The sequence below is a fragment of the Marmota marmota genome, unplaced genomic scaffold (assembly GCF_001458135.2).
Source record: "Marmota marmota marmota unplaced genomic scaffold, marMar, whole genome shotgun sequence".
In the NCBI taxonomy this organism is placed as follows: domain Eukaryota; kingdom Metazoa; phylum Chordata; class Mammalia; order Rodentia; family Sciuridae; genus Marmota; species Marmota marmota.
The window spans coordinates 2,296,147-2,308,181 of record NW_026000225.1 but is presented as its reverse complement, the minus strand read 5'-3'; the positions used below and the strand labels follow the sequence as shown (position 1 = coordinate 2,308,181).

At 41.4% G+C, this 12,035-nt stretch overlaps 1 protein-coding gene across 7 annotated transcripts in view; it reads right to left on the bottom strand.

Moving 5' to 3' along the window:
- Positions 1-9,337, bottom strand: part of Ikbkb (inhibitor of nuclear factor kappa B kinase subunit beta) — a 48,318-nt gene extending 38,981 nt beyond the window's left edge. For 3 of the 7 annotated variants that reach the window (XM_015506210.2, XM_015506213.2, XM_015506209.2), the window contains exons 1-2: positions 9,178-9,337; positions 8,440-8,562 (exon numbers count right to left, since the gene is read on the bottom strand). In XM_015506210.2, coding sequence (XP_015361696.1) covers positions 8,440-8,544 — 105 coding nt within the window. In that variant the 5' untranslated portion in view covers positions 8,545-8,562; positions 9,178-9,337. Of the gene's footprint in view, positions 1-8,439; positions 8,567-8,744; positions 8,925-8,976; positions 9,143-9,177 lie in introns of those variants that run through there. The other 4 variants (XM_015506205.2, XM_015506206.2, XM_015506208.2 and 1 more) reach the window with 4 other exon arrangements.
- Between the last annotated feature and the right edge of the window lie 2,698 nt (positions 9,338-12,035).

Below are 12,035 nucleotides of genomic sequence, written 5' to 3'. Positions count from 1 at the left end.
TGTGCATTCTGTGCATTCGCAGCAAAAATCTCCTTCAAAAACCTCACACTCAGCACACACCTAGAGAAGAGCAATGGCCTTGCAGGATGGTGGAGTAAATGTGACAATAAGGAAATATTTCAAAACTATACCCAAATTCTACAAATTTTGTGCTTTATAATACACTCTATTTATGTAAAGCTTTATTTCCATGTAAAAAGGGCAAAGAATTACAAACTATAAAGATCTTTAAAATCAACTATATCTATATAGATAATACTGTTGGCCCCTTTGAAGGATATCCTGGAGGCCCTGTCAGACCATTTTCCTAGGTTTCTCATTTTATGAAAATGCATACTAAGGAATCCTAAATGTTCTAAGTGTTACATTCATAAGGCACTGAAGGGGACTTAAAGACATGCACAGGATTGTGGCAAGTCTCCCAGTGTGCATGCTGCTATCCTGAATTGCATCACAACCTCACATATACCAGACTGGCCAAGATCCTCGGCAACTAAGAAGCCAACTAATAAGAAAAGGAACCACGCAAATCTCCAAACACAATCAGAAGTTGTCTAATTAAGATCACTAAATCACCAGTCAATAAGCCAATTCTAAAACTGGCATTCAAGAACTCAAAGCTTCAGAAATAAGGTGGAAGCATCATTTGACCATTACAGCTCCACTGCCAAAGAACAGATATTTACAACACCTCTAGCACTCTTTCAGAAGCTGCTTTTTAAAAAGCCCAAAACTGCTTTGCTCAAGCTCTCTGAGCAGTTATATGTCTACTTTCTATTTTGATGTTTGTTTTTGCAGTACTGGAAATTGAACCCAGGGCCTCACAAAAAATAGGCAAGCAAGAGCTCTACCATTTAGCTACATCTCCCACACCTACTCTTTTTAAACAGTTCTACTGAGATATAATTAATGCAATATGTCAGTCTACTAATTGGAAAATTGTAGTCTTTTGCTGAACACAAACATTGTATCTAACACACAGCTACCACCTGCACAATCCTAAAGCCAAGAAAAGATTTTTTAAATTTTTGAATTAAATTTATTTTATTGGTTCTTTTTAGTTATACATGACAGTAGAATCCATTTGGACATAATTATAAAAGCACAGAATAGGGGCTGGGGATGTGGCTCAAGCGGTTGCGCGCTCGCCTGGCATGCATGCGGCCCGGGTTCCATCCTCAGCACCACATACCAACAAAGATGTTGTGTCCGCCGAGAACTAAAAAATAAATATTAAAAAATTCTCTCTCTCTTTAAAAAAAAAAAAAAAAGCACAGAATATATCTTGTTCTAATTCAGTTCCCAGTACCTCTTCCTCCCCTCACTCCCTGCTCCCTTCCCTCTATTGATCTTTCTGCCATTTAATCCATAGTTGTTTTTTTTTTTAGTTAATTTATTGGGTCATACATGATGGCGAGTTTCACTGGTTATGTATTCATATATAAACATAGGAAAATTGTGTCAGATTCATTCCACTCCTGTTTCCAACCCCCCTCCCTTCCCTTCATTCCCCTTTGTCTAATCCAAAGTACCTCTATTCTGAGAATAGATTTTTATAATGATGGTTGATATTAAAGGCTGAGGATTAGATTCTGCCCTTCAATCTTCAAACTCAAACTAAAAAGAGTGAACTAACAAGTCTTGGAATAACAGCAGAGTTGAAAAATAACTTTCTACTTATGGATAGCTCAGTTTAGCCCTACAGTTGTAGGGGAAATCCTAACTTCCTAGGCCTAGGAATGTCTGCAATAGATACATAAACTTTTCCTAACACAGTGGCCCTCACTGGTTCTAGGTAATACTCTAAAACATTCCCATTTTTCTGATTAATGATTCATTCAAAACAGAAACCCAAACAGGATGATTTTGTTACTAAAAATATACCTGCTCTAGAAAGCAAAATTCAATTAAATGGTACAGAAACAGACTATGAATACTGGTTTTGAAACCCTGGAGAGTTTATTGTTTCTTTTTTTTTTTTTTTAAGAGAGAGAGAGAGAGAAATTTTTAATGTTTATTTTTTAGTTTTCGGCAGACACAACACCTTTGTTAGTATGTGGTGCTGAGGATCGAACCCGGGCCGCACGCATGCCAGGCGAGCGCGCTACTGCTTGAGCCACATCCCCACCCCAGAGTTTATTGTTTCTTAGCAGGGAAACTCAGATACTAGTCAATGACTTACTGTATTTTGCTTGAACCCCTGGAGTCTTAGTTCAGTTCTATGAAGCCCAGACTTGCCCTAAACGATCTCAGTATCAAACTCTCTAGTAAGTGGATTCCTCATGTGGGACAAAATTTAAAACTGGCTGTATTCTGAATAAATAAAAGGGCCAAAAGTATTATCTATATTGAATGTGGTTGATTTTTAAGGCCCTCACAATTTGCAATTCTTTGCCTTTAATGCATGAAAATATAAAAGTTGACTAATTGGAATAAAAAACAAATAAAAAATAAAACTTGTATATAAATGTGCAATATAAAGTTCAAAAAAGGTAAGGGTGAAGGGAGACACATCTACAGACCTGATGGCCACCAAAAGGTGCTTCAGCAGAAGTGAGCCAGAAGGTCAGTTTTACATAGGAAACAAAAGGGGCTAGCCCAGCTTCCCTAAGCTAGCCCCTTAATGACTCAGGGGAAACTCACAGGAAACCAGAGCTCCATTTAGACCCTTAGCCCAGAAAAGCCATTGCTTGTTTTCATGGCAACCATGAAACCAGGCCACAGTGACAATTAGTAATAATCTCCTCATTCCTTCTCGGACCCTGACTCTCAAGATGAATGTTTTGGAAAGAAGGTGCTAATCTGGACCCAGAGAGATTATGTGGACAGGACCAAGGCTGGGGAGTCAAAAGGTCCAGAGTCCGGCTGCAGCTTCATCTCTAACTTAACAGGTGAGGGAAACATTCTTTCCTCAGCATTGATCAGAGACTGTGACTCCTTCAATTGTACTTAAAGCAGAGCAGAGACACCTAATGGACACAATGGACTCCAATCTTACCCACAGGAGCCAGAAACACGGGCTCAGGAGACAAATGTGTAACTCCTTCCTCCTTCACCAGGCAAATGTGTGGTGTTGAGCCTATTACTTAAGTCTTTGGTTACTTATCCATAAGTGACTCTACTTTTTATTCATGACTCTACCCCTTCCAGTGTTGCCAATTAAATGGAACTGTAGCATCTGATCCGTAGTAAGCTTTGGATTAACTATAGCACTATCAGTTCCTTTCTCTGATCCATGTTGCTCTACTCACTTGAAAGGTCTTCTCTTTTCCTATCAGGCTATCTACCTCCTTTCAAGATCTTGCTGAAGCTCCATTCCCTCGAAGAAGTCATCCCTTGCCTCTGAGCATTCAAAAGACACAAGTGGACAGGCATCTAGCACAGCTGGCACATGCCATTTGATAAATGGTAGTCATTATTATTTCCACAATATTTTGTGCTTGTATTTAGACTTACTCAATATATTCCCAAGTACTAATTTTATTACCTCAATTATAAGAACATCAAGGACAGGGTCATCTATTTTTGTTTCTATATCCCTGATGTAGCTTAGACCCGCCCAGTAAATTCATAGTGAACTCACTAACCAAATCAGTCTTCAGGACTTTAAATCACACAGACAAGCAGAAGTGAGCTGTATTATCCAGTGTAGGATAGTGCTATTTCGCCGGAAGGATAATTAATATTATTGCCTTCTAATAGCCAGTGCATTACCTCCATCCTCACAAGCATCCCATAGGACCCCAGGGAGTATTCCCAGCCTCTTTTACATCAAAGTATACACAGAATACATTTCAAGGCTTCCTGAGATGTTTTCAGATTCTCCCAGAGAGCAGTTGCCCCATGTCCTGCTGACTGTGTTGGGGATCCAAAGCTGAGGAGGGAATCAGTATCTCAGAAACCTCATAATGCATATGGGAACTTGTGACCCAAAGCCAAGACTGTGACACTTCAGGGTCAGGATTTGAAGCAATATCTATATGATTATAAGCCACTTTTTTTCCTTGAATGCTTTTTCCCAAAAGGTACAGCAGGTTGAAGTTACTAGAGTTACCGCATTTTCTTTTTCCTTTGAATGCTAAATAGGTCTTACTGGAACTACTGGGCTATCTAAACTACACTGCTAAATGGTTTATGCTGAGCATTGGACTGAAGATTTAAGAGCAGACTGACAGCAAGGAACATCAAGGCCCACACTTTGTAGGAAAATCAGAGAAACTGGGAGACCAGGGGTGAGATATTTATTATCCTTCCTCACTGGGATATACAGTTGAATGTCCCTTTTCTGAAACACTTGGGACCAGAATGTTTCAGATTTTGAATTTTTTTTTCTGATTTTGAAATATCTGCATATATATAATGAGATATACTGGGGATGGGATGCAAATCCACTTGTTTCACATACACTTCTTCCACATAGCCTCAAGGTAACTTTATACAGTATTTTAAGGGCAGCTGCATTTTATTTATTTATTTTTATGTGGTGCTGAGGATCAAACCTAGGGCCTCCCACGCGTTAGGTGAGTGCTCCACTGCTGAGCCACAACCTCAGTGCATTCAGCTGCATTTTGACTGTGACCTGTTGCAAGACCAGGTATGGAATATTCCACTTGTGGTGTCATATGGGTGCTCAGAATGTTTTAGATCTTGGAGCATTTTGGATTAAGAATGCTCAATCTTAATTGCTCAATCTTAACTCTTTTGGGAACTCTTGGTTTAACCAGAAAGATTTACATATTTTGTCCTTCAAAGAGTGTTTCCCCTAATGCTTTAAAATGGTTTGAATTGAGTGTGAAGAATAAAGGAGTACTAGGAATGAAATACTGGGAAGGTCCCAGGGTGTCTCTATTCATGGGCTCTACCTGGAGAAACCATAGTGGTGAAAGTCTGGTATTTGAACAGCTGTATACCTTCCAGCTCCTTTACTTACTAGCCTAGCCTATTTGGGTACATTACTTAACCACACTGTATTTTAGTTTACTCAGCTATTAAAAATGACAATAGACAGTAGTACTTCCTGTGAGAGTTATTGTGAAGACTAGAGATAAAGCAGGTGAGATAAGGCTGGGAGTGTGGGTCAATGGTAGAAGCACATCGATTGGCATGCATGAGGCCCTGTGTTCCATCTCCAGTACCACCAAAAAAAAAAAAAAAGCATGTATGATACTTACCCTAATGCTAGCATATGATGGATTCTCAATAAACAGTGGGTCTGATTAACAGGCATCATTTCTCTGACTATGAGTACCAATTCTTAGGCTTTTAAAAGTAATTTCTCCTGGGTTGACCACAAATTTTCTTCCACTTGCAGACAAGATAAACCACAAGAGTATTGGAAAATGAACATAGTTAAGCATTATACTTGACTGGAGTTAAATAACCAATACTAATGCTTCAGCTACCCTGTTTAAGAGGCTTTGAATAGAACCATATCCTACAGAGAGCAGCTTCTCACATTCTGATCTTAGATAGTGATTGAAGGCCTCCCCTGAGCACCCTGAAGCCCCTCAGGGCTTCCCAAACTGAGGAATTACCCACAAGGATGACAGAAAGCTTTCTGGGCTGAGCAGGTTCATCAGAGAGCATCACTAAAAGTCTGTTAACATTTGGCTCCTCCCTCTCTCTCAACCCCTTCCACTGTCCCACCACCAAGTTTGGTTCATTTTACACCTAAAATAACACTTAAATGTACCCACTTACCATCATCTCCACCACTATCAGTCAGTCCAACCTCTCACTTGGGCTACTCCAAAGACTTCCTAACTGGTCTCTCCACCTTATTACAGTGGTGCCAATGGTGTCCCAGGATCAGCTAATTGTTCAATATTCTTAGTTTAGTAAAACTTGGTTGTTCAACTGTTGGTGGCTTGAAATTAGTCATGCTGGGAATAAGTAACCCTATGGAAATGGTTGTTAACACTAAAAACCAGAACATTTATTTTTCTTCTTTGTTGTTGCTGTTGTTTGTTTTGTTGTTTTTTGTTGTTCTGATGACTGACAAAAATTTCCCAGCACACTACTGACTGCCTGGATCCCATCCAATGTGCCCTTACAGTCAGAATAAGCCTCCAATACCATGGTCCTTCTCCCCCACTTTGGATCAAAAGTAAACCTTCTCGGGTTAAATTTCCTATGAATCTCTGCAGGCTTTGAATAGAAGCATATTCTACAGAGAGCAGCTCCTCACATTCTACCTTTAGCTGCCTACCCGCTGTACACCTTGCTCTCCAAGTCCCCCTTCCAGTCCCACTGGCCTTGCAGTCCCACCCACTTGAAGCACCATTTCCATGGGGATGCCCCCCTCTGACCTCCTGACTGATCCTACCTATGTATAAGGTATCAGTGTATGAGGGGTCTTCAGACTCACTTATCACAATCAGGAGTACACATTTATAATTAGTTGATTAACGGCTCTTTTCTTCTCTTAAAAAGTTTGTTTTAACCACCATTTAAGCCATAACACACATTCAATAAATACTTAAAGATGAACTGAGTGAATGATTTTGTGCACCTAATACATACATAAGATCTTCACTATGCCAAAATCTAAAGAAATCCAGAACTGACCCATCTTGACATGGCACTCCTACACACAGACAAAAAGTCAGTCTATGAGAGGCATGCCAAATGAGTGGAGATAAGGAATTCAATGGAAGAATGAATTCCCAGGGAATGAAGCAGCCTGTGAAAAAGGGTTGATGGAGGTGGCCTACAGGCCTATTCCTGGAGGAATAGGCAGAATTTATGTAAAGGAGGAGAGGGAGGCTTGTCCCAGAGACAGGGCTCACAGATTAACCTGTTGGAAGCCAAGGTGCTAGAAGGCAAGGTAGACAGGCTGTGGAGGAACCTCAAACAACAAGAATAGTAGTCAGCTTCTGTGTTTTTTGGTTTGTTTTTTTTTTTTTTTGGAGGTGGTACCAGGGATTGAACCCAGAGGCCTTCTACCACCGACCCACCACCACCCCCAAAACTCTTTTTATTTTCAGACTAGGTATGAGACTTAGGTCTAAGTTGAAAAGGTTGGCCTTAAGCTGCTGATCCTTCTACCTCAGTCTCTCTAGTCACTGGGATTACAAGTGTGTGCCACCATGCCAGACTTGAGATAGTTATATTTCTAAGGGCCCCTTATCCATAGGGTTTGCTGAAATCCTTGTTTCCAAGTTGGGTGTGTGAATATTATCACCTGTGGAATAGTACTCTGCTCTCTAGGTCTGACACCCACATTCCTTGGGGGTCCTTCCACTGGCTCAAAGTTGACAGGACTCAAGACATGGCCTGGAATGCTTTCCAACTAATGATACAGGAGAGTGACCATCTATAATGACCTTCTGACATAGCTGGCTAGCAAACTTGATGACCCTCTCACTCACTGCAGCCAGGATCCTGGAAAGTGGTTAGTAGTTTCCTATCCCCTATTGTCACAAAAGATCCTCAATAGCCCTTAACTAAAAACCATTCCTTCAAGGATTTCAGTGGGTCTGATTTTGGGTTCAGGAACTTAATTTCAGTTATTTGGTGAATGAAGATTCCCTAGAGAAATGGTCTCCAAATTGGATATGTGTTCTCTAAGTTTTACCCAAGACTGAAATCTTAAAAAATGAAAAATAAAATTGAGCTTCTGCACACAGCACTCTTCTCAGATCATTTATTGTGCTATGTCTGACACTGGAGGTAACCACAGGAAAGTACGCAAGGAGGTGTTCCATGAGCAGGAGGGTGGACAAGGGCAAGTTACAGCCCCACTTGGGCAGAACTATTGATTTTATTATGCAATTTAAAGTTTCTCATACAGTGAACAAGCAGCTTACAGAAAGTCCTACAGAAAATTTCAGAGCATCTAACATCTGCACAAACACAAATGTGGGAGAACTGACACTTCTAATGTTAGAAGGACTAAACACGATGAGGATCTTATCATATTCAAAAAGATATAAGTTCAAATAACTAAAAATTATCTGAAATATGGACTTTCATCCATTACCCTCAATAATATGCCATCCTTGTGTTCAAGCGGGTCTGTGTATTTTGTGCTATAAATAATACTGGAGAGACATCACAATTAACAAATATTTAAAATATTTTAATTTTTAAAATATTAAAAATTTCATTCTCATCCTTTCAATTTGTCTGTCTTATAACATTTATCAGCATGTTATGTATTAGTGCCTGATATTTGAATATTCTCAGAGACATATAATGTAAAATACGTAAATGGGGTTAAGCACTTAATTTTTTTGTACTATTTAAGTAGTACAGCTAATAGAGGTTTGAGAGTCAGCTTAGCAGCCCCCTCCCATGGCCCCTTTCTCACTCTCCCATATGACCACACCAAAGGGGAGGTCTTCTGTCCACTCAGAACAGTGAGAACAGAAGCTATGAAAGGGGGCCATCTTCCCACTCTCCTCCCCTTCCTCTGCTCAGGCTGCAGAAAGCCCCTACCTGATTGTGCCATCGGATGACGTTTCCAAATCCCCCTGTCCCAAGTCGTTCTTTCATTTCCCAGGCCCCACATGTCTGGGTTGGCAAGGAAGGTGACCAGCTCATATTGATGCCCTGCTAATTCTGTAAGCAATTTGGGGTGGAGGACAAAAGTTAAGGTTCAGGTGAAAAGATTGAGCTCAAGGAGATGGAGAAAGTAATGAGATACTACTGCTTTCCATGTGAGAGAAGAAAAAACTGAATTCGTTTGTAAGTAAGCCAGTTTGTGTGGTTTGTTTGGGGTGGCCAACTTTGGGCTTTCTCACCTTCCCCCACCTTGTCTTCGAGGAAGCCAGCAGGGAAGAGTCACTCGAGGGAGATGCTGCCCCACACGCTACGACTTAGAAAGGGGATCCCCCACCTGACTCCTGCGAGGGGCGCCTAGACTTGCCCGCCTTCTGCCCAAGGGGGCAGAGACAGAATCTATTTCTGAGCTTCCCCACGGTCACATGTGTCTTTACAAGTCAATGAATCACGGCTGTCTCCCAAACCACCCACCTGGGGCTGGGGCCATCCTGGCCAGAGCAGAGAGAAACGCTCCCGCGCCCGGAAAACCCCGGTTTTTAAACTCCACAGAAATGTCTTCAAAGCCTGAAGTGAGGGGAAAGGAAAACAGGACGGGGGAAAGCCCGCCCCGGGCAGAGGGGACACCAGGTTGTAGGTGGCACCTGGAGCCCCCGGCCCACCCAAGGGACTCACCTGTCGGCGGGGACGCGGGACAGGGGACAGGCTCCCGGGGGCAGGGGAGACAGGGGCTGGGGTGGCAAAGCTGGGGGCTCTGACACCCCCCTGAAGACATTAAAATGTTGGAATCTTAAACCAGCGACTTCCTCAAACACTTCCTGCTCTGACGTCACGATCACGTGGGCCCTGGCCGGCTCTTAAAGGAACCGCGCGGGGCTGCGGGGCAGGCCGCCACGGTGCCAGCGAGCAGAGCAGCACGAGCCTACCCAGCCCCAAGAACCCTGCCCAGGTGACTCCCAGGGCTCAGGGAGAGGGTTTGAAGGTGGCTTCCAGACAGCTCTGGAGGAAATCGGGGAGACTGCTCACTAAGATGAAAGAATGGCCCTAAAATGAACTAATACGCTCGTGTTCTTAGACGAGCGACTTCTACCTGCAGCGGTTTCTGCGACAGGGGCTTGGGGATTTCCTTACCTGACACTCCTAGGGTGAACTTGACACCGCTTCCTAATCTTTTAACTAGGTGGAATTTCCCGCGCCCCCGCCCCCCGCTAGGATTGACTTAGGGACTGTTTACAAGAATTGCCCGCCTGTCCTCCCACAGCGCTCCCCTTGTTTGGCAGCTACTTGGCTTGATGTCAAGAATGATAAATAAGAGCGGTACTCCTCAAAGTGACACCCCCTCAAAGAGTCCCAGACAAAGAGAATCGAGTAGTGTTAAACTAACTTGGATTTTCATCTCCAGTAAGGCGGGGGAAATTATGGGAAACTCTCAAGCCTTGAGATTCATGTTCATCACCTACCTACTTAAAATTGTAACAAGGTCTTCTACCATTGAGTTTCTCAGTTCTATGGCATTGTATTAGCAGTCAAAGGCAGTGTGTGTGTTGGCACATTTTACTCAAGCAGGAAAAACCATATTAAAAGAAACCTGATGATAATACTTGACATTTTCAGAGTGCTTACCTTGTGCCAGGCACTATCCTAAAGTCTGTACTTAGATTTCCTTAATCTGCAAGTCAACCCTACAAATAGAAAATATAATATTAATATCATTATCCCCATTTTGCCATTGAGAAAACTGATGAACAGGAAAAAGTCTTTATCCCAAAGTCACAGAGCTACTAATTGAAACTGAATCTCAAACCCAAGGAGCTTGCATGTTCTGGGTGCATGTTCTTTAATATTTGGTTGAAAGTAGCATGCTAAGAAATTCAGAAGGCAGAAAACTGAAATTTGAATCTACATAATGCTATGGATGACCTCTGATGTTAGGGCAAGTTACTCAGCCACTCCTACATTCTTAAAATAAAATACAGGCATTATTAGGCTGAGTTACATGAAATTGCCTTTTCTTTAAAAAGAGATCAAGACATTAGTAACAAAGATCAGCAATTTCATCTGGTTCAGCCTAATAGCAGCAGTACTGAAGGGCACATAAATTGTAAAAAGAGGCACCAGAAGAGTTGTGAGGAAGAAATGAGGTATTAGTAAAAGCAACACTTGATACAGGGGACTCTCCTGACTGAACAGAGCCCAGGGCTTGAAGTTAATTCATAGGAACATTTCTTAACTCAAAAATATGAGTTGAGGGTGCCTAGGGCTGTGCTAGGCTCTTGGACTGCTCTTTTGTTTATTTATTTATTTTCTTCTTTTGTGGTATCTCATACAGGCTAAGCATGTGCTGTATCACTAAGCTATAGTATTTCTTGATTACCCTATAGTCACATTTGAATTACATACTCAACTTCAAAGTAAGAAAAAATAGGAGTTAATAGACATAAAGCACTTTGAGTAGTGCCTGGCAAAGTCTAGGCATTGCATTGTTTAATAAATAACTTTTAGAAATAAAACATATTAACTTAGCACCTATGTGTGCTGGATACTATGTAGTCTTTTTCCTGTATGATGTCATAAATGGTTTCTCTTTAGTCCTATCATCTCTGAAAATTAGTGTCCCTAAGAAACTTATCAGGACATTTACTAATATGCCAAAGGTTTACTCTACACCACTGAAATTTAAGAGTTCTCATTTTGTTCAGCTCAAAATAGCTTGGTTTTCAGCTGAACATAAATCGTTCTGATAAAGTCATAAATTAATAGGTTTGGGTTTTTTTTTTTTTAATAAATGATGTGCCGGGAAGGGGCCTCTGGAACTTATCATGTTCCAAGATATTTATCATGTTAAGCCCTATTTTCCCTCCAGATAAGACCATGTCCAGATCACTGCCTGCATCTTGTCTTTATCTTGCTCTGGTAATGTAAGCAGACTGTTGACAGATATTTTTCAGATGCAGCAGAAAAATGTTCCTTTTTCTTCATGCTTTGAGGCTGAGTGTGCTATTTAGCTGTGACTAAAGAGTTATCATGAAACACTGAACAACATGGGACAGCTGTAGGCATCGTTGACCCCCAGGGGACCCCAGCAGTATAATTTGCATCAGAGGCATTCAGAATCTTCCTGGAGTTACTAGACCCATAGACAGCCATCCATTGTGGGGAGATGAGGACCAGGCAATATAAAATTAATGCTAATTCATTGTGCTACAGAGATAGTACATCATTAGAAATAGGGATAAAGTTTATGAGTATCGTTGATTATAAAATGAAATCTTGTTCCCTGAGGAAGTCAAAGATAACTATCCTCTTAGTTTTTTTTTTTTTTTTTTTATGTTATCAGTTGGTTAAGCTCTGCTCACTCACCTAATAGCAACCAGGTGAAGCAGCACTGAGCTCCTTTGAGTGAGGAAGATTGTTTTCAGCACCATCTGGGGGCTAAATCATAGTAGAAGAAGCCAGTCTCAGAGATAGGGATAAAAACAGACCCCTCAGGATGGATTTCCCCAGCCCTCAGAGTCAGCTCTGCTTTAGTGATT